Source organism: Chenopodium quinoa, unplaced genomic scaffold (genome assembly GCF_001683475.1).
Source record: "Chenopodium quinoa cultivar QQ74 unplaced genomic scaffold, ASM168347v1, whole genome shotgun sequence".
Classification (NCBI taxonomy): Eukaryota; Viridiplantae; Streptophyta; class Magnoliopsida; order Caryophyllales; family Amaranthaceae; genus Chenopodium; species Chenopodium quinoa.
This window is the reverse complement of record NW_018743510.1, coordinates 4,796,748-4,820,387: the sequence shown is the minus strand read 5'-3', so window position 1 is coordinate 4,820,387 and position 23,640 is coordinate 4,796,748. Positions and strand designations below refer to the sequence as shown.

At 36.9% G+C, this 23,640-nt stretch overlaps 1 protein-coding gene across 1 annotated transcript; it reads right to left on the bottom strand.

Annotated features, from left to right (window-relative positions):
• Nucleotides 1–12,091: 12,091 nt before the first annotated feature.
• LOC110739776 (cytochrome P450 CYP72A219-like) lies at nucleotides 12,092–14,985 on the bottom strand. Its single transcript, XM_021920248.1, has 5 exons — nucleotides 14,572–14,985; nucleotides 13,974–14,194; nucleotides 13,417–13,661; nucleotides 12,826–13,201; nucleotides 12,092–12,720 (listed from the first exon to the last, which is right to left on the bottom strand). Exons 1-5 carry the CDS (start codon nucleotides 14,843–14,845, stop codon nucleotides 12,292–12,294), a joined length of 1,545 nt encoding a protein of 514 aa, XP_021775940.1. The 5' UTR covers nucleotides 14,846–14,985; the 3' UTR covers nucleotides 12,092–12,291.
• Between the last annotated feature and the right edge of the window lie 8,655 nt (nucleotides 14,986–23,640).

Here is a 23,640-nt window from a genome sequence, read left to right as displayed (position 1 = left end):
TTCCCATTTTCTACATTTCTTATCAAATGAACTAGTTATATCTCATAACATGTAAATATTACTTAGTTTTAGGTGGATAAGGTTTGAAATCACATGAAACGAGCAATTTACTAAGTTTAAGGATGCATTTTCATCTAAAATGGCTCAAATAAGGCCTATATGACTTCTACTTTTCCCATTTTCTACATTTCTTATCAAATAAACTAGTTATTTTTCATAAAATTTCAATATTACTTATTTTTAGGTGAATAAGGTTTGAAATCAAATGAAAAGAGCATTTTACTTAGTTTTAGGACAGATGTTCATCCATAATCAACCAAATAAGGCCTATATAACTTCTACTATGCCTATTTTCTACATTTCTTATTAAATGAACTCATTCATTCTCATAACATATCAATATTATTAGTTTTCGGTGGCTTAGGTTTGAAATTACATAAAAGGAGCAATTATTTAAGTTTTAGTACGCATTTTCATCCAAATTCAAATAAATAAGGCCAATATAACTTGTACTTTGCCTATTTTCCACATTTATAATCAAATGACCTCATTTTTTCTCATAACATGTCAATTTTACATATTTTTAGGTGGATATGGTTTGAAATCACATGAAAGAGCATTTTACTTAGTTTTAGGACGCATTGTCATCCAAATGGCCTTGATAAGGCCTATATGATTTCAACTTTTCCCATTTTCTACATTTGTTATCAAATTAACTAGTTCTTTCTCATAAAATGTCAATATTACTTAGTTTTATGAGGCTAAGGTTTGAAATCGCATAAAAGGAGTAATTTACTAAGTTTTAGGACGCATTTTCATCCAAATTTAACAAAATAAGACCTATATGACTTCTACTTTTTCTATTTTCTACATTTCTTAGCAAATAAAATAGTTCTTTCTCATTAAACGACAACATTAGTGTTAGGTGGCTAACGTTTGAAATCACATGAAAAGAGCAATTTACTAAGTTTTTGGACGCATTTTCATCCAAAACGGCCTAAATAAGGTCTATATGACTTCTACTTTGCCCATTTTCTTCATTTCTCATCAAATGAACTAATTCTTTCCCATAACATGTCAATATTACTTAGTTTTAGGTGTCTATGGTTTGAAATCACATAAAAAGAGCAATTAACTAAGTTTTAGTACACATTTTCATCCAAATTCAACCAAATAAGGCCTATATGACTTATAATTTGCCTATTCAATACATTTCTTATCAAATGTACTCACTCTCTTACATAAAATGGAAATATTATATATTTTTAGGTGGCTAAGGCTTGAAATCACATGAAAGTGCATTTTACTAAGTTTTAGGACGCATTTTCATCCGAAATCAACCAAATAAGGCCAATATGACTTCCACTTTGCCTATTTTCTACATTTCTTATAAAATGAACTCATTCTTTTGTCATAAAATATCAATATTACTTATTATTAGGTGGCTAAGGTTTGAAATCACATAAAAGGAGCAATTAACTATGTTTTTTTAATGCATTTTCATCCAAATTCAACTAAATAAGGCCAATATGACTTGTACTTTTCCTATTTCCACATTTCTTATCAAATGAACTCATTCTTTCTCATAACATGTCAATTTTACATAGTTTTAGGTGGATAAGGTTTGAAATTACATGAAAAGAGCATTTAACTAAGTTTTAGGACGCATTTTCATCCAAAATGGCCCAAATAAAGCCTATATGACTTATACTTTTCCCATTTTCTACCTTTGTTATCAAATTAACTAGTTCTTTCTCATAAAATGTCAATATTACTTAGTTTAGGTGGCTAAGGTTTGAAATCACATAAAAGGAGCAATTTACTAAGTTTTAGGACGCATTTTCATCCAAATTCAACCAAATAAGACCTATTTGACTCTTACTTATCCTATTCTCTACATTTCTTATCAAATGAACTCTTTCTTTCTCATAACATGTTAACATTACATATATTTAGGTGTCTAAGGCTTGAAATCAAATGAAAAGAGAAATTTACTACTTTTAGGACTCATTTTCACACTACAAAAAAATGTCTATAGAAACGGAATCCTAGCGACGGAATTCAATCAATTTCTATATTAGAGACGGAATTAAAAAATCCGTCTCTAAATTAATTTAGAAACGGAATTAAAAAATTCATTTCTAAATTAGAGACGGATTTAAAAAATCCTTCTCTAAATTAGAAATGGAATTAAAAATCTTTCTTTAAATTAGAAACGGATTTTTTTCCGTTGCTAAATTAGTAACGGATTTTTTTTCGTTGCTAAGTTTAGAGACGGATTTTTTTTTTTCCGTTGCTAAATTAGAGAAAGATTTTTTTTTTCCGTTGCTGATATGAGCGACGAATTTTTCATTCCATCTCTAAATTATTTTCGAAACGAATTATGTAAAATATTACTTTAGAGACGAATTATGTAAACTAAAATCCATCTCCGAACTAGAGACGGATTTGAAAATCCGTTTCTTAACTAGAGACAGATTTTAAATTCCGTCTCTAATATTTCTTTTACTTATTATCAATAATGATCGTAAAAGTAAACAAATAATATTTGGTATAGTTGGTAAGAGTTTCACTATGTGACTTTAAGGTCACGGGTTCGACTCCTACCTATTGCGATTCTTGAGATTAGGGATTCAAGGAGCCTTACATGCAAACCCGAGTGAGGTCGAACCGAATAGCATCTACTTTTAGACACAAAATAATTTTTTCCATTTATAAATTTAGAGACAATTTTATTTTTCTGTTGCTAAATTTAGAGACGGATTGTTTTTTTTAGTTGCTAATACCAGCGACAGCTAAAATAATCCATTGCTAAAACCAACGACGGAAAAAAAATCCGTTGCTAAAACCAGCGACGAAAATAAAAATATGTTGCTAAAACCAGCGAAGAAAATAAAAATCCGTTGCTAAAACCAGCGACAAAAATAAAAATTCGTTGCTAAGTTCAGCAACGGAAAACAAATACAACGTCGCTAGTCTCATTTAGCGACAACTGCTTTGCCAACGGAGTACTTCCGTTTCAAAATCTGTTGCTACTTATATTTAGTGACAGAAAAGTACAATCTAGCAACGGATTTGATTTGTTGCTAAATGTCTATTTTTTTTGTACTGTCATCCAAATTAAATTAAATAAGGCCTATATGACTTCTACTTTTCCCATTTTCTACATTTCTTATCAAATGAACTAGTTCTTTTTCATAACATGTCAATATTAATTAGTTTTAGTTGGCTAAGGTTTGAAATCACATGAAAAGAGCATTTTACTAAGTTTTAGGACACATTTTAATCCAAACTTAACCAAATAAGACCTATATGGCTTCTACTTTGCCTATTTTCTACATTTCTTATCAAATGAACTCATTCTTTCTCATAACATGTCAATATTGTTTATTTTAGGTGGCTAAGGTTTGAAATCACATAAAAGGAGCAATTAACTAAGTTTAAGACGCATTTTCATCCAAATTCAACCAAATAAAGGCTATATGACTTCTATGTTGCCCATTTTCTACATTTCTTATCAAATGAATTCATTATTTCTCATAACATGTCAATATTATATACTTTTAGGTGGCTAAGGCTTGAAATCACCTGAAAAGAGCAATTTATTTAGTTTTAGGAGCCATTTTTATCCAAAATGGCCGAAATAAGGCCTATATGACTTCAACTTTGCCCATTTTCATCATTTCTTATCAAATGAACGAGGTCTTTCTCATAACATGTCAATATTACGTAGTTTTATGTGGCTACGGTTTGAAATCACATAAAATGAGCAATTAACTAAGTTTTAGTGCCTATTTTCATCCAAATTCAACCAAATAAGGCCTATATGACTTGTACTTTGCCTATTTTCTACATTTCTTATTAAATGACTAGTTTTTCCTCATAACATGTCAATGATGTACCTCATCCAGCTGTAGAGTGTCCGTACAACGACTCATTATGTCAAACATGAATCTCATCACATATAGGCCACAATCAACTATGTTATCTTGTTGTGCGCACAAGCATAGGAACAAAGGAAATGAATCAAACATGCATAGAAACATCTTATGCAATTTTTTTTAAGAAACTCTCAATATCGTGTGGCATTACCATCGGTGATTCCCATGTAGGACCCTTAGGAGCACGACAATTTAGCTTCTTCATAACACTATACAAAAGTAAGTTCAAATTTGATTAGTATGACTACTAAATGAGTTAGGTAATGATAATCAACACTAGGTAGCTATATTTACCTTTGCCGTATGGCCTTCCGAGCAACTTTTGTGCTTGAGGCAATCGAGCTGAATCAAATTGGAATATTGTGTTATTGGAAACATAAATCACTATAAGGGACCAATGCAAACTACATAAATTCACAATAGATAAACAAATCAATAATTAGGATTCAACATATAATCAGGAGAAATGATTGAATTTGGCCATGATTAGACATAATCCTCATAACATGGGGCGAATATGAACTTAAGTTCACATACTGATTCCTAGATACTCTGTTCAAGATGTCGTAGCAATGGAGATAAAACGTCAAGAATGCATTAGATGCGACGTTTTATCGAACCAAGAATAGCTTAGAGCTATTAGCAATTGGATTGCTTACCTTAAAATATTAAGTGTTAAGACAAGCCAAAGCATGCTTAATCACTTTTTGGATTTTTGGGATCTTGGAATCGTTTTATTCTCGCATAAAAGGGACAAATTAATGCGTGGATAAAACGCACAATAAGACTGAAAATTTGCATGTGTGCTTTAAAATTCAAACTTATTGGTTTTATGAATGGTTTTTCATTTCAAATTCTTTCAATTGTAGAACCATGTCTGGAAATAACTCACACAACCAATTTTTATTACGCTCAATTCTCGACAAGGAGAAGTTGAGTGGGCCAAATTTTCTTGATTGGCAAAGGAACTTGCGTATAGTTCTCATGCAAGAGAAAAAAAGAATACGTACTTAATGAGGAAATGCCCGACGCTCCAAATGAGGAGGTCACTCAGGCTGCCGTAAACCGATGGAAAACTGCCAATCGGGATGTCAAATGCATCATGTTGGCCACAATGTCTCCGGACCTCCAAAAGACTTTCTTTGAAAAGGAGACGGCTTTGAGATCATTTCTGAACTTCAGAACATGTTCCAAGAGCAGGCCCAAACTGAAAGGTTCGAAACCCACAGGCAGATCCTTGAGAGAAATCTCAAGAAAGGAGAGCCAGTCATCCCACATGTACTTAAAATGATCGGATTATTTGAGAACATGGAAAGGCTTGAGGGTGGGTATTCAACCGAGATGGAAATTGACATCATTCTCCATTCGCTGCACAAAGGCTATGATCAGTTCAAGATGAACTATAATATGCACAGCATAGAGAAAACCCTCACCGAGCTTCATGGGATGTTGAAACAGGTCGAGAAAACGCTCAAGGATGAGGGGAATCATGACATGCTCATGATCCAAAAGGGCAAACCATTCAAGCGCTCGGGCAAGAAGAGAAGCTTTAAGGGGAAGAGTAATAAGACTTTTCCGCCTAAGTCAAGTGCTACCAAGGGCAACAAGGCCAAGAAGGTCAAGTGCTACCTAAGTCAAGTGCTACTAAGTCAAGGATTCCGAATGTTTCTATTACAAGAAGAAAGGACATTGGAAGCGGGATTTCCTCTAATTCAAGGAAGATAAGAAGAACGGCATTGTTGCTTCTGTATCAGGTATTTTTGTTATAGACTTAAACTTCGCTAGCAAAACATCATGGGTAATAGATACCGGATGTTGCTCACACTTTTGTTCCAATGCTTAAGGACTAAGGATAAATACGAGGCTAGAGAAGGGAGAGGTCGAGCTACGGGTTGGCAATGGAGCCAAGATGTCAGCCGTATCCGTTGGAACTCTCAGTTTGTCTTTGCCCTCTAGGCTTGTTTTAGAACTTGACAATTTTTATCATGTTCCAAGAGTTACCAAAAACATTATTTCAATTTCGGCGTTCGACACCAAGGGATTTGAATTTCGGATAAAAGACAATAGTTGTTCGTTTTATTTCGATAATGTTTTATATGGTAAGGAATATTTAGAAAATGGTCTTTATGTGCTTTCTCTAGACAAACAAGTTTATAATGTTAATGATACCACCAAAAGAGCTAAGACCATTGAGTCGAATCAAACCTACTTGTGGCATTGTCGTCTTGGCCACATTAACATCAAACGCATCAAGAAACTTCTTCATGAAGGTATTCTTGACTAACTTAGAGTCGTTTGAAAATTGCGAAGGATGTTTATTAGGCAAGATGATAAAGCAACCATTCTCAAAGTTAGGAGAAAAGGCTAGTGAGTTGTTGGGTCTTATACATACGAATGTATGTGGACCAATGAGTACTCCCGCAAGGCAAGGTTATCAATATTTCATCACCTTCACCGACAACTATAGTAGATATGGTTATGTCTACCTTATGTTGAACAAATATGAATCTTTTGAGAAAGTCAAACAGTTTCAGAGTGAAGTGGAAAACCAACTTGGTAAGAAAATCAAAGCACTTCGATCGGATCGAGGTGGTGAGTATATGAGCCACGAATTAGACGATCATCTAAAAGAAAATGGCATTCTCTAATAATTAATACCTCCCGGAACTCTACAATGGAAAGGAGTATCCGAGAGGAGGAATTGAACCTTGTTAGACATGGTTCGATCAATGATGGGTCTTAGTGATCTTCCTATTTCTTTCTGGGAACACACACTTCTAACCGCGACACTAACCGAGCTCCGTCAAAAGCTGTCGAAAAGACTTCATATGAATTATGGACGAAGAAACCTCCACGGTTGTCTTTTCTTAAGATTTGGGGTTGTGAAGCATATGTCAAGAGGTTAATCTCTGACAAACTTCACCACAAATCAGACAAGTGTTTCTTTGTGGGATACCCAAAAGAAACTAAAGGGTATTACCTCTACAATAAATCCGAGAACAAAGTGTTTGTTGCTCGTGATGGTGTCTTTTTGGAGAAGGAACGCCTTTCCAAAATGACAAATGGGAGGAAAATCAAACTCGATGAACTTCGAGAGGACGAGCAACAAAGTCAACCTGACAAAACTGACAATCAAAGTGCTTTAGAAGCAGTTGTTGACATATTGGTCAGAGTCAAACCGACAATGAGCAAAGTCAAACCGACAATGCAAATGCTCAACTTATTACCTTGCGTAGGTTACAACGACCAAGATCTCAACCAGACAGATACCTCGGTGTTGTCTTAATCGAAGATCAAGACATCCTAATAATGGATGGAGATGAGCCAGCGACTTACAAACAAGCTATGACGAGCCCCGACTCTGCAAAATGGCAAGAGGCCATGAAATCCAAGATGGACTCCATGTTTGAAAATCAAGTCTAGGACTTGGTTAATTTACCCGAAGGTTACACACCTATCGGTTGCAAATGGATTTTCAAGTTGAAAATCGACAAAGATGGAACTGTATCAACGTACAAAGCTAGATTGGTGGCAAAAGATTACAGAAAATTCACGGCATTGATTATGATGAAACCTTTTCGCCAGTCGCCATGCTTAAGTCCGTCCGGATTATCCTTGCAATTGCCGCATATTATGATTATGAAATATGGCAAATGAATGTCAAAACCACCTTCCTTAATGGGATTTTGGAAGAAACTGTGTACATGACACATCCAGAAAGTTTTGTTGATTCAAGCAATGCTGGGAAGGTATGGAAGCTTAAGAAATCCATTTATGGACTAAAGCAGGAAAGCAGAAGTTGGAATCTGCAATTCGATGAAGTCATTAGCAAGTTTGGTTTTATAAAGAATCCAAATGAGTCTTGTGTTTACAAGAAGGTCAGTAGGAGTGACATCGCATTCCTCGTCTTATATGTCGATGACATATTGTGCATTGGAAAAAACATTCCAATATTGGAGTCTGTAAAGAATTGGCTTGGAAAGTGTTTTTCAATGAAGGACTAAGGAGAGGTACAATACATATTAGCCATCAAGATCTATCGGGATAGATCTAAAAGGATGATTGGATTAAGCCAAAGTACTTATATTGATAAGGTACTGGCACGATTCAACATAGAAGGGGCCAAAAGAGGGCACCTACCCATGTCACATGGCATAACTCTCAAAAAGAAGCAGTGTCCATAGACACAAGATGAGCGAGAGAGGATGAATCAGATTCCATATGCTTCGCTTATTGGATCAATCATGTATGCCATGATATGTACTAGGCTGGATGTATTGTATGCCTTGAGTGCTACAAGCCGATACTAATCAGACCCAGGAGAGGCGCATTGAACTGCGGCTTAAAATATCCTAAAGTACCTGAAAAGGAATAAGGATAAATTTCTGGTCTACGGTGGTAGTAATGATTTGGTTGTTGAAGGTTATACCGAAGCGAGCTTCTAGACTGAAAGAGACGACTTCAAGTCGCAGTCAGGGTACATATTCTGCCTAAATGGAGGAGCGTTTAGTTGGAAGAGTGCTAAGCAAAGTACCACTGAAGATTCTACAATTGAAACCGAATACTTGGCAGCTTCAAAAGCAGCTAAGGAGGCAGTTTGGATTCGTAAGTTTATTGGTGAACTTGATGTTGTACCCTCAATCAAGGGTCCGATAGACCTCTATTGTGATAACAATGAAGCTATTGCTGAGGCCAAGGAGCCAAGGGAATATTAGAAGGTCAAACATGTCAAGAGGCGATTTCACATGATAAGGGAATGGAAGTCCAAGGGTGAAATCAGAATTTGTAAGATTGGAACAGACGACAATGTAGCCGATCCACTCATTAAACCTTTGCCTCAAGTGAAGCACAACAAGCACGTTAAGGCAATGGGAATCAGGCACGTTGGAGATTGGCTTTGATTTCCCTTTTATGTGATTTAATTAAATTTGAGGTTTTAATGTAAAACACTATGTTGAACCATTCAGTTTTGGAGTAATTAAAATTCTACAAATTTATTATCTATCCATTTCTATTTAATTGTGGTTAAGTGAACATTGAATATTTCGATCGAAAATTATCCCTGATCAAGGTCATTTAAATGATGGACGATTATTAACCATTTGAGATTAGTGTGTAGTATAATTTATAGCACCGTTTCTTGTGCTACGAGGACATGATTGTCATAAATCATTTGCATAGGTATTGGTTTGGAAATATACCGGATCAACCTATGAGAATACTTTAAGAGATTTAAAATCGTCATAAGTATATTTCTCATTATAGCTATCGAAACCTTTTTTCCTCGACCATGAGTACTGTAAATTCTCTTGTTTGAGTACTAGTCCGTTTTGATGTTGTCAAACGTCTGCCGTAAATGGAGATTATAACAACAACACTCGGGCGGCTAGGTCCTCTTAGTAAGGGAAGATAACAATACAAGACTGGGAATGTCCCCCTATTAACAATAAGGAACATGTCTTTGTTGTTTACAAGGCCTCTCGAAGAGCGAGACTGTGAAAATGCATGGTCGTGCTCAGATGGATTTTAGAAATCATCTGCTTATTGACATTCGAACTCGGAAATCGAGAAATACTTCTGGACGTAATAAGGATGACGAAGAATCTTACCTTATAGTTCATGAAGAGACATTAAGTGACATAGGAAATGGGCTATACAGTAACTTCACACTGTCTGGAAGGACAAGTGGGAGATTGAAAGGAATGGTGTCCTTCCAACAAGTGTATTATTCTGATAGAGGGTTTGGAATTATTAGAAAGCTAATTCTTTAGTGAGATCAAGTGATCGGAATGCCTAGGTGGAGGTCGCTTCCGATCAGTAATATTAATGTATAATTAATATTACAGCTTAATCTTGACCGAACCCTTCGGGTCGCATCCCAATCGAGTAACTGATCCAAGACGACAAATCAATCCAAAAGATTAGATGAGTCATTAGAGTATTACGAACAAAAACGTCGGATATCGAGCTTGGAGCGTCGAAACCAAGCGTCATAAGTCAAGTCGAATTTAAAATTCGACGAGACGAGAAATAAAGCAAACGACAAGTACGAGCTAGGTCGTAGCCTTGCATTGGTCTAGCCATGCGAGTGGTAGGCTAGCCTAAGCTACCAACCGCATCGCAAGGCATGCCGCAAGCCAAGCATGCATATGCGTGCTAGGCTTGCTGGCCGAGCATGCTTGCGGGGCTGGTGCTCATGGTCGCTAGCAAGCTAGCAGCTGACGCACCATGCGTGCTAGCATGCTGGGCCATGCACCCAGCCACTCGCAACATCGCAGCAGCTGGGCATCGCCCAGCAGACGCACATTGCACAGCACAAGCAACGCAGCAGCAGCAACCCGCATTGCGTGCATGGCCTGCTTACTGCGCGCATGCGTGTGCGAGCTGGCTAGCCAACCCAGCCTTGGTGCGTAGGCTAACATCCAGTCAATGTAGGGACCGGTCTTGGTGGCTTGCTCGGGGAGCAAGTGGTGTTTGGTCCCCCTCCCCCCTTAGTGGTCTTCACCTAACCTTGCTCACCATTTGCCACTTGGCTCTTGTTGGTTCATTTGCATTTTAATTTGTTTTTGAATTAAAATAAATTGAGCAAAATGCATTTTCACCAATTCTCCCACATTGATGGGAGATGGGAAATCAAGGATCCCTTCCCTATAAATACCCATCTTTTGGGATTGGGAAGGAGCACTTGAGTTGAGAATTTTCAAGAATCTCCTTGAAGAGAATACCTTAATTCTAATACTCTAGTTCTTGGTCTAGCCCCGACTAACCTTCGGGGTAGGGACCGTTCGGGTCGGGTCTTGAGGGTGCGAGCCGTCAGAGGCTTGCGCACTTGCGAAGCTAGAGCTTTCAAGTAAGAGCTTGTAAGCAAGCGAAGCACGCGTCGAGGGTAAGATCATCTTTTCTCTTTCTCTCTCTTGTTGTTTAATTATGTGATTGCATGTTTAGTTACATTAGTTAGTGTGCGGGTTTCATTCCGCGTAGTGTCGGACACTAAGAAACCCAACACCGAACCGTTCATGAACCGAAATCGCTTATAAATCGAGCCATTTACAAACCGCTTACTATAAAAGGAAGATTAATACACATTAAAAGGAATTTTAAATGAAATCTAATTATGCACACATGATTATTACGGAGTACATTATTATTTTCCTTAAATTTTCTACGTAATTATGGATTAAGCAAAACAATCTTCAACTTCTCTTAAACGACATCATCAAAAAGCTTCATATTTTGCTCATAATTATATTGGACCAAAGTTGGACAAGTCGAATTCTTATGATGTATTATTGTAATTCTCGAAATTTTCAGAATGAGATGATTGCATCCTTTGATCTTTTAAAAACAAATTAAAGTCAGTACAAAAATTATAATAAAGAATATTATTAATCAATAAAGAAACTCGAAAAATTCTAGCTTGAAAAATTATAATAAAAAATATTTTTTGAAACTGAAAACCGACTCGAACCGTATTCTAGTAAACCCGAAATCAAACCGATCCTAATGATGTTAAATTGTATAAGAAGCGAACTCGTTCTAAACCGAACTGAAATAAAACTGAACCGCAAAAGAACCGAACCGTTTCTACCCCGAAACCGTTTGAATCGGGATAAAAACCGTTTACACCGAATCGTTAACGAACCGCAACCCGTTTGCACCGAACCATTAACTTCCCGAACTGTTTACAACCCGAACCGAATTAAAACCGCTTAAGAATAAACCAAAACTGAACCGAACTGATATTAATTTGAACCGAACCGAAATCAACTCATAAGACACTTGAACCGATTTCTAACCGACCTGTTTTCAAAACGAACCGGTTCCAAACCGAACCGAAATCGAATTATCAAACCGTTTTGACAATGCTACGTATAATACAACGGATTTAGGGTTTGCAATAGATCAAAAATGTAGTTATGTATAGGAAAAATATGAAGCATATGGATTTGCATGAGAATGAGGTATTTGATCGATAGGGATGGAGGAGGAAGATTTTTGTGGATGCCTATTCGGAATAATCACTTTTGGTTCATGAAACCGACTCTACTTATGGGATGAAGGCTTTGATTGATTGATTGATTATATACAAACTAAATGTATCATTATATTAAATATTTCGTAAAATCTATGAGTGTTCAAGATATAAAGAGTATTACCAAATTTTAAAGGATCAGATTGAAATATTGTCCCGGAAACATAAGTTTTATTTAATAATATTTGAGTTGCAAAACTCATTGCTCTTATCTTTGCCGGGAAAACCAACACAGTACAACACTACAAACTAAAGAACAACAACAATAACCCAAAACATCAGCAATGGACGGAACGAGATCGAAATAATTAAGCTTGATTAGAGCCTACGAATAATGACTGGGGCCCCGTGAAAGGGTTCGAGGGTCAACATAAAGGACGGCGCATGAGTATAAGAAGGCGAAAGCTCGAAGGTATAGCGTTGGAGCAACATAGACAAAGCCATCTTAGCTTCTAACATGGATAAGTTTTGGCCAATGCAAACCCTTGGACCCCATCCAAATGGGAAATACGGGGCTGAATCTTTATCGGATGCCTTCGAAACGCCCTCAGAGAACCTACTAGGGTTGAACTCAAGCACGTCTTTCCCCCACACTTCTTGATCTCGATGAACACATGGTGTTGGGATGAAAACATGGGCACCACCAGGAAGTTGTTTATCTCCTAGTTTTGCTCCTTTTTGACCCGTGGTCCGAATTATGCTAGAAGGTGGATATAGCCTTAATGTTTCTTGCAAAACCATGGTCACCTACAATACACAACAATTAAGACAAGGACACAACGAATTGCTATTTTTATTTATTTTTTTATTTTTTTTCTTGCAAAGTCAAATACTCAAGCACTAATAACTTACAGTTTTGAGACGGCCTAGGTCGTCGAAGGTAGGTGTATGTTCACGGCCTACTTGTTTAAACACTTCATCTCTTGCCTTTTCTTGCCAGTCTTGGTGCATGCTCAGAGCTACAATAGCCCAAGTGAGCGAATTCGCAGTTGTCTCATGCCCTGCAAAGTAGAATAGCTTGCATTCATCGATAAGCTCTTGTAATGTCATTCCTTTACCCACTAACTGGCTGTTGAGATTTGATTGTAGCATCAATCCCAACAAATCATCCTTGACAATACCATCCTTTTTCATGATTCTCTGGCGCTTTTGAATTATATCTTTCAATGCACTTGTGACTTCTTTTTGGATGTATTTCATCCTTGCATTTGTTTTCGTTGGCAAATGCCTACGTTGAGGTTCATTTGTATGTAAGTAAAACAATCTCTTACCCACCACATGTACAAGTATACATTTAAATATAGATGTACTCTATATAATGTTTGCACAAGATTAGTTAGGTTTAATTGAATCCATTGATTAAGGTACGTGTGGCTTCATCTTTTTTTGAAGACTACTATTGAACGATCCTATTCAAAATAATGTCTTACAAAAAGTGGTTACCTTAAGAATGGAAATGCGGCCATATAGTATACTTTATTAAGTAACTTAGATTGCTCATTCATGAGCTGAAATACTTTACTTCCTTCTTCGTAATTGCTGCCAAAGGCCACATTTGATATAATATCTGCTGTTAATTTTTGAAACTCGGCGAAAACATCAATTTCACATGAATCCTTTGCTCTTAGAATTCCCTCCCATGCCGAAATCATTCCTTGTGTGCACTTTAGTATGGATGGCACCATTCCCTGGCAGAAATCGCAACAGTTTATTATTACATACTTGAACGTAATTGATATATATTGCTACATAGAGTAGTTTAAATGCCGGAAATGGAGATTTAGTTACGAACACCACTAATTTTAATTGAAAGTGCAGTGGGATAAGTAATATAATCATGTCGATCCTCGTATAATTTTACACAACCAGGGGTAATAAACACGTTCAGATAGAGTAGAATTTTGCACATGTTATATATTGACAGTTTGTACAATTACTGTTATCCAAATATCCTAGTAAAAAAGAACAAAAAAAAGAGAGAGAATAGCATAAAACTAAACCTGTAACTTGGCCATATGGAAGGCTGGATTCAGCAACTTTCTGTGCATTGCCCATTTATCTCCATTCAAAGATGAGACACCAGCAACAAAGAGTCTGGTGAAACCATTGATAGCTGGTTTTTGAAATTCTCCGGATTTATTCGTTAACATTTCTCTAATCAACTTTGGTTCCATCAACACTATTCTAGGCACGGTCCCCGTCCAATAGAAGAACATTTTACCTATTTCACATAGATATTGCACTTTATTTCAGTCTACAAAATTATGAATTATTTTTTTTCAAAGTAAAATTAGTTCATAAGTTAAACACATTAATACATAACTATGGACTACGTAAAAATAAAAATTTTAAGTTCTAATTACATTTGAAGTTCATCATACACATTTGATTTCGTTCCATAATTTATTATTTATTTTTTGACTCGATCTTCTTCTGCTTATCTTGTTGCTTCACTTAAGATCTGGAAATTATACAACAATTATATCTTACAAATCAATTACAAGGGCGGTAACAAGAGATAATCAATCAATAGCAACTAAATATGCTGCTTCGTAGAATATATAAACTTGCTCAAGTAACAAAAGTTGACAAACGTACCATATTTCTCCATTAAATGGGACTCAATAGGATGGGAGCATGATAAAATATCGTGGGATAAAGTTTTGGGCATGGAAGAAATGCCATTAACCTTTAATTGACTGAGCCTAGCTCGTTCACCACCCCATAACTGGAAAGTAGTGCCATTAATTCCTTGCTTCCTTAACACACTTTCTTGCCATTTAGGCTTCAGTACAATAGCATTTACCATTTTCACTATAAAAGCTACCACAAACAGTCCTAAAACTGCTAAAATGGCCGCTACAACACTCATTGTAAAATTATTGCAAGTGTTCTCTTCACTTCTCTTTATTAATACCTTTAGTGTTATTAAACCAGAGTTGCCATCGATCTATTTACATACTTGTCCAAGTCTAGCTAATTATTAATTAATACACCATCCGTTTCAGTCTCATTTATAATATTTTGACTATTTAAGAGAATGTTATAAATTTCTCTATGTGTAAAAACAAACATAGTCGTATAAGATCTAGTTTTATTCATCTCAATAATTAATTTATTATATCTAATATTTATAATTTTTGCTAGCGTGAGATTAAATATATTTACGATCAGAGATTTGCATTGATATATGATATATGTAAATGAGACTAACATTAAGAAATCGAAGGAGTACAATTTTTTTCTACAATGTATAAAGTTTATTTTAGCCGTAAGGCATTTTTAACTTATAAATTTAGTTGGTGAGATTTGAAATCACATGTCAAATCTTGCTTTGTCTACATATACAACGGAATAAATAAATAATTAATATTCTTTTTAAAAGCATCGCGTGCAGTGTTAGATTAGAAATTAATTGAAATATTATATCCTTAATTCACTTTAAAAGGCAATTAGAGCATTGGCCATTCCAAGAATTTTAATTTTTTTTTTGGCAATACTAGCATTTGCCAATGGTAACGAGCACCCCGAGGAGGATAAAAAAATACTTTTGTTAACAATGGCAATGACATAATTTTAAGGAGTAAATTGTTTACTTGTCATATTTCTTTCAAATTAATATATTTCTTTCAAATTTTTTATGGCCCACAATAAAAATTACCTTCTCAGCACCCAAAAATATATATATATCTAACTTTTAGGGTTATATATAAGCATTAAAATACTTTTAAAAATTGTATAAAATTAGGAATTTATGACAAAAACACGCGTAAATCAGTGTAATTAGTGTGTTTTTGTCATGATTTTCTAAATTTAAACAATTTTTAAGAGTGTTTTTATGTTTATATGTAATCCTAAGGGCTATGTATAACATTAAAAAAAAAATTAAATAAAAAAAAAAACCTTTTTCAAAAATTTCCTTCTCGTACAGTAAATTTGTTTAAATAAAAAAAATTCTACGTACCCCTTTTCACTCCCCACCGTTGTTAAAGACCATACTACATTTCCAGTACCTCCAACCTTTTTCCATGCATATTGGTTCCTCAAAACAACAAAACCCAAAAAGTAATTATTGTAGCTTTTCCAACATGAAAATTCTAAAGCATTATATTACTTTATTTTTAGAGTAAAATATTATAATCAACATTTTTTTAATTTATTAATATTTTTATTTTATTTATATAATTTTTATTCTTATTTTTAGTTTTTCAAAGGGTTGACTTTTCCCCTATTTTCAAACCTTTCATTTAGGGTTTTCAATTTCGACGATCGTTGTCATGATCAACGGATTGCCGGTAAATTTATCTTTCGTTCCAATATGGCGGTACTACCATGCTAAGAGGGAATCAGTCCGTTAATGGTTGTGCCATTGTGACTATGACTATAAGGTGTCGTGGCAAGGGTTGTGGAGGGAATGGGTGGTGGTGTACTGGTGGGTGTTACTGTTAGGAGATGGCTGAACAGGTAGGCGTCGATCGAGTGCTTCTTAGAATTAGGATGAGCACGATTAAAGCAGTAGTTGTTATATTGAAGCTTGAATACAATTACTTTCTTTTGTTTTTTTGCGAAAGTAAATTGTTAATCAGAGTTTGATGGAAGAGAGAAAAGTAAAATACTTTCTCCGTTTTTTTTTTATTGTAACTTTTACATTATTTACATAACTAATTTTGACCATCTTTTATAATATATTCGTAAAAAAAAAATATAATTATATAATATCAACTTAGAATTATCTCAAAATTTACTTTTAAATATTATTTTTTTATAATTTTACAACAGTATAATAAATATATTAATAACAAAATTAATGTATTGACAAACGTAAAAGCAATCATAGAGCAATATAAATAAGGTTATTCAACGAGATTTATTATCTGAATTTTAGGTTTTAATTTGTCTCTGACGCCTATCTTTTTGGCAATACCTAGATGCTCACGATATTTTCACGTGTGACGAGTAAAGTATAAGATTAGGTGGCATGTAGATGAAGATGCACTCAGTCTAAATTACTGTATTGTTTAAGAAACAGATATCATTAGAATACTCAAATAAGCTACAGACTGAAATAATTGAAGTACAGTGCCTAATAAAATCGCTCTGGTTCACTGGGAATACCAAGCACATGTAGTGATTTCTTTGCCTTCATCTTGGGCCATCGTGGATCATGCACGTCGAGCGTATCAATATATTATACTATAAGATAAAGCGAATCAATGTGAAGATGACAAATGTTACTCTCTCATTCGCTTGTCTTATATTATGATATTATCTCTATTTTTATTTAATTGACATCTTTCTTTTATCACGCATATTAGCAACACACTATTTTAACGATTAATATCTCTAATTCTCGACATTGAAAAATTATAAAAAATGGATATTAATATAAAATATATATTAAGACCATTAAACAAGATCTCATTTGACTATGTTTTATCGTAGATGTAAATAACAAAATCTAGTCAAAGCATAGTTTGTACATAGTGTAAAAGTCAAATGGTGTCAACTAAAAAACGGAGAAAGAATATTTCTTTTTGCACAAACTTTTATATGTGTCTGGTCATACCGTGTGGCCAACCACTATGGGAGTTACTTTGTTAGTGCTATAAGGGTACTCACTCGGTCAGGGATTATTAAATTAGTCAGGGGTTACTTGATCAGTTAGGGGTTACTCGGTCACGGGTTACTCATTCGGTCAGGGATTACTAATCGTAAGTTGGTCAGGGGTTACTCGATCAGAGGTTATTCACTCGATTAGGGGTTACTAAGTCGGCCAAGATTTACTCGGACAAAGGTTACTCGATCGATCAGGGTTACTCGTCGTTTAGGGATTACTTGGTGTATGTCAGCTGGCCACACGATGTGGCCACCCTCACACAAAAGTTGTTTTTTTTTTTTTTAGGATGTCTTATATTGTGATACTTATTATTTTATATTTATTTTACATGCATCCTAAGGTAGGTTTAAGGATAAAAATTTATGTAATATACTCTTGAAATAGAGGAAGGAGAAAATATATATCATATTCAAATTACATCCATCTAAAAAATTTATGGAAAAATTGATTTTAATAATCCCAACTTTAACTCATTCACTTTTAATAATTCCAACTTTAGGGGATATTCGTTTTTATTGGTCCCAACCGGTCACAAAACCTGTTATAACAAGTTGATGGACACTTGTCATCATCTTATTGTTCCAAAAAAAATCAAATAATTAATAAAAGAAATTTAATAAAAAAAAAAACCCAACCCCCAGCCTCTGCCATTGCCGGCAGGTAGCAGCCCCCACTTTCTCCGACACCCCCTAACCCCAGCCTTCTCTGGCAACCCCTAACCCCTCTGAAACCATTTGCCCTGCGACCCTGCAAGTCTAACCACCAGAAACACCCCTCCTCCCTTAGCCCACCACCGAAAAACCCACCATCTCCCATTCCCTAGCCCTAAAAGCCAACCCCCACCCCTTCCCCAGTCCCGAAACCCCATCTCATCCCCTTCCCCTTCCCCAGCCCCGAAACCCTCCAAAAAAGCCAATTTATGGCTGCGAATGGTGGTTTCGTGGTGGGGAAAAGGGAGAAGGGGTGACTTTCAGTGGGTGGGGTGGGAATTAGGTCGATTTGCGTGGTGGGTTGGGGAAGAGGGGCGGTTTCGGGAGGGTGCAGGTGGGGAGACGGTGGTTCTGGTAGGCTGCCATAGGTTGGTAGGTGGGGAGGGGAGGATATGGTGGTTGGTTCTTTTTTATTTAATTTTTCTTTTTTAATTTTTATTTTTTAAATTTATTTTTGGACCATATATGTGCTTACACGTGTCGATGAAAAAAAAAACCTATTTAATAGATTACCGGTTACTTAAGATCAGTAAAAACGAAAATCTCCTAAAATTGGAATTATTCAATAATAATTTAAAATTGGGATTATTAAAAACAAATGTCAAATAAGTTGAAGTTAAAATTATTAAAACCAATTTTTCAAAAGTTATTCCAAGCATCCATTTAGATTTAGTCAACATACTGGATAGAGAGCTCTCCTCGTGCACCGCGGGTACGGTGAACATGGTTGGCTTTCCAAATGTCATGGATCTACCACGTGGAAATGTGCAATGTCCTCCCGCCTCTATATGAAATTATTAAGCTAATATAGTAAATTATTAGTGTAAGTAAATTGAGATCAACTCGGTTCAATAATGATTCACTGAACCACTTTTATTTTTTAATCTGCTCAGTGCTCACCTCGTGTACCTCGTGTACCTCGTGTACCTCGTAAGGTTTTATTAATCGCTACATGCTAACTACTCCTTGTATGATGCATTAGAATTTAAATAGACTTAATAAACAATCTTGTACGTGTTATTCATTTGTTGCAGTGTTTAGATATGGTAACTATACCAATTAATGCATATTTATTGAAGACAAGTACCACAATGCATGTTTATTGAACACAAGTACCACAAATTACGAACTGTAAATAAGGCTTGTTTAATTTACTTAATTTTTCTTATCTGATTTGATTTGGTCTAATCTGATTTGATTTTATCTGATCTTATCTGATTGTTTGATTTGATCAAATTTTGACCTTAAATTTACAATATTCGATAAGGAAAAAATATATCAACTGAGGTCTGTTAGATTCATAATAATGTGTATTTTATTAATATATAATTTTTATAATTTTTTTCATTACGAAATTAAAGATATTTAACGATAAAAAACTGCACATAAAACATTGATCGGATTTGAACTTATTTTTTCTAATCTGAACTTATTTTTTCTGATCTGATTTGAACTTATTTTTCCTGAAATTAGTAAAAATAAGTTGAATTAAATAAGGTCTAAGTAAAGTTGTGTACCTTTCTATTTAAATAAAAAACAATCCAATAACAAGTGAGCAATATTAGGCTAGCTATGTTCAGTTCAACTTATTTAAGGTGATACCAACTTATGTTAAAATTAATCAAAACAGATCATTTTTTTTTTTATGTTTATATTTGTATATCGTTGAGTATATATATTTCTCGTAATTTAAATAATTATGAAAAAATCATATTTGAAAAATACATATTAATATGAATCTAATGACATGCATCTATCTCATTTGATAATGTTTTATCTTATAGATTAGCGTATCAATTAGGTTAAAGTTTAATCAAATTTAAAGATAAGATCGGATCATGTGAATCATTGTAACTAATAGTTCGAAAAGTTGAGAATGAAGAATAGATTAAGTAGTTAGAGCTTTCCTCCCAATTTTAGGAGATTGTGGGATGGATTCTCACCGCCGCCCTTGTAGCTCTCTAAACACCAAAAAAAAATAGTTCGAAAAGCTTCCTAGGATTTCAATTTGTTGCTTTTAAAATTTGACTACTTATATGGTATGTAAAACAACTTTCAAAACTTAGGCCTTGTTCTTTTGAGCTTCTGGACAGGGCAGAGCAGAGCAGATTTCAGCAGAGCAGAGCAGAGCAGATTTCAGCAATATTATTAATATTAATATTATTATTATTATTATTATTATTATTATTATTATTATTATTATTATTATTATTATTATTATTATTATTATTATTATTATTATTATCATTATTATTTTTATTATTAATATTATTATTATTATTTTATTTTAAGTATTATTACTATGATTATAGCATTTAATTATTATTATTATTATTAGCAAGTGCATACTGTTTCGGGGTTTTCTGATGTCCTGCGGGAGAGTTACAATTCCGAGACTGGAACCGGACGCCTGTACCTGCAAAACAAACGGATGCTCCGGATGATTGGAGATCCGCCTCCGACGGTCAAGTTAGTACTTGATTAAGGAGTAATTAATGCGGAAATTAAAGTGATTGGGTCTCTCTAGGTGAGAGTGTTTAATGTGTGTAATCTGCTTTTTAGCGTGTAATCTCCCTTAATGAGGATTAAGGGAGGTATTTATAACCTCGGGAAACGTTTCAATCTAGGTTTAGGTTAACCTTGGGCTGATTGGGCTTCCCTCGGAAGTTGGGCCTAGGTGACCGGTTATCCCAGGTGTCATGGGAAGGACACGTGTCGTGTCGTAATTGGTCCATAGTGGACGGATCATTGCTTGACACGTGGCAGGCTCCTATTGGCCCATGTGACGGACACATGGCGGAACCTGATTGGTCCACTTGTCAGATGGTGATTGGTGGGGAAAAATCCCCTAATCATTTGCCCCTCACAGGTGGCACGTGACTGGTCACGTGTTACCTGTGACAGGTATCGCCCTGTAACAGGCGACGGCCTGCTACAGGTGTCACTCGGCGAGAGGCCGAGAGATTCTCCCGCCAAAATTTTGAATTCTGGAAGTGACCCTTCGCCTTCTCACTTCGCCTATATAAAGGAGTGTTGACTTCGGTCATTTTCACACTTGAAGACTTTGTGAGAGAACATTCGGACCCCTGAACTTGCTCTGACATTTTGGACCCTTTCTGCCTACCGCCTGCTCTGACAAGCCGACTGCAAAGGATTTTCAGAACTTCATCAATCGTCACTCGTTCAGGTAACCGTCGGTTCTCTTACTCTTAATTTTCTCTTTACTTTATTCTTTTTTGAAATGGCACCACGGAAGCACACGACACGACCTAGGTTAGTGATCAGCCGGTCACCGGGGACGGCTGAATCTAGGACTAGGAGTGTCGCCTGCCCTTTTCTGGACCCATCTTTGCCCTTTATACAAAGTCCGACTGTATCTGTGTCTATGCAGAGCATGATGGCCAGAACAAAAAAGACTGCCAGGATCTCAAACTCAGACGGCTCCTCCCACAGGGTGCCGATTAGTGAAACATCTGACCAGGCGCCAGATGTGGAAGTGAAACAAAGCGGCTTGAAAGCCGACAGTTCTGAGGGAGGAGTCAAAGTGACCCCTTCCCATTTTACAGTTGACAATTCTACATTCTCTCCTGCTCCTTTTAAAGGAGAAGAGGCGGGCCCCTCCGGGAGAGGGGAGGAGTCGTCCTCCTCGGACTCTTCAGAGGACGAATCCGAGTCTAGCTCTTCTGACCATGCTTCCCTGGACACAGAAGAGAAAAACAGTCGCCTACAAGAGGCGAGGCTTTCTCACGCAGTTGAGAAGGGGGACGATTGGGCGGAGCCATCCGCCTCTCACCGAGAGCAAAATACCCCCTACTACTGCACGGTACCTCGGGGCCGGATCACAGCCATGCAAGAGAAAGTGGAGAGCTTTATCGCAAACCACACAATGGGCCCCGGCTTTTTAGTGTTCGTGCCGGATTCAGAAGACACAGTCGTCTGGCCGGCTGGTACCAGTTATGATGGCGCCTGCTTTGGCTGCTACGAGGCGGCCATCAAGGCTGGGCTGCGCTTCCCGCTACATCCGGCTGTTCAGCGGATCTTGGATGGGTATGAGTTGGGGTTATGGCAGTTAGCCCCAAACTCCTGGGTCAACGTACTCGGCTATGTGGCCGGGTGCGAACTGCACGGGGTGGAGCCGAGCTTCGAGGCTTTCGCCCACATGAACTACCTCAGCCGGACCCCTAAGGCAGGCGGTACCGGCTGGTATCAATTGACGAGCCACAGGGGCTACCTTATGACGAGAGGTAAAGCAAACAAATGGAAGGACTGGCGGAGCACCTTCCTCATCATTGAGAGTTCAGACACAGAGCTGAACAAGCGCTTCAACAGGTGGAACAGGAATCCGCCCCTTCTTGCAGGCGGCCGCAGCATGCCGCCTGTTCCCCCCAAGGCTAAGAAAGAGATCCTAGATAAAGGACTCTTCAAAGTAGAGTCGAAGGTGAACTCTACTTCAGGGGTACGAGAGCAAGTACCCCTGCACTGCGTCCCGAGCTTCAAAGGGCTCTACGACGAGTACTTTTTGGCCGCCTGTGGCCTCAGCAGTCGGTGCTCAAGAGGTAGCCGGCCTGTCGAATACTCTGTTGTTCCATGCATTTCTTGTTATGACTTTTATTAACTTTGCTATTTGTTTTTGCAGCGGACGCCATGAGCAAAATTACCGCCTCCAAGACTGCGGCGGCCATGTTGCGGGCCTCCATCATGCAACAGTCTTCAACCGACTCCCCCAACAAGGGGGCACCCTTGGTGGGCTTCGAACCTTTCACCCTCTTTTTGGAGTTGTGTTTATGCATATACTGACTTTTCTTCTTTTTTAGACGAGCGCTCCAAGAGTTTCTTCTTCCCAACAGCCGGACCCCAAGGCCCGGAGGACGACTGTTGCGAGCTCTCCTGGTTCTGCCAGGAAACATGTGGCGGCTGAGAAACAGCCGGCCACTTCTTCTAAAACTCCAGCTGGGCCACTTAGAAGTATGAAATTGTCCTTGTAAATTTAAGACTTGCTCCTTTCTTTACTAGGTCTAATCTGTTTGTTTATGCTTGATGCAGCCGGCCCTCAGGAGCCTGACTTGGTCGAGGTGGCCAAGTCTATGATCAAGGCCGTTCCTCCAGCTGAAAGGGAGGCGGTCAGGGGTGTCGGCACCCTTGACCTAGACGGGATTGCAGGGGTCCTTGCTGAGGTATACTTAGCATATTTTTGAGTATTTGAATTCCAGGACGCCTGTTTTCTTTTTGTTTGGAAACTGACGCATGTTCCCCTTTTTACTTAGGCCCTGCTCCGAGTGAACGGCCTTCGCAAGCCGCTTGACCGGAAGAACAAAGAGGTAAAGGCTGCAAAAGCTATGG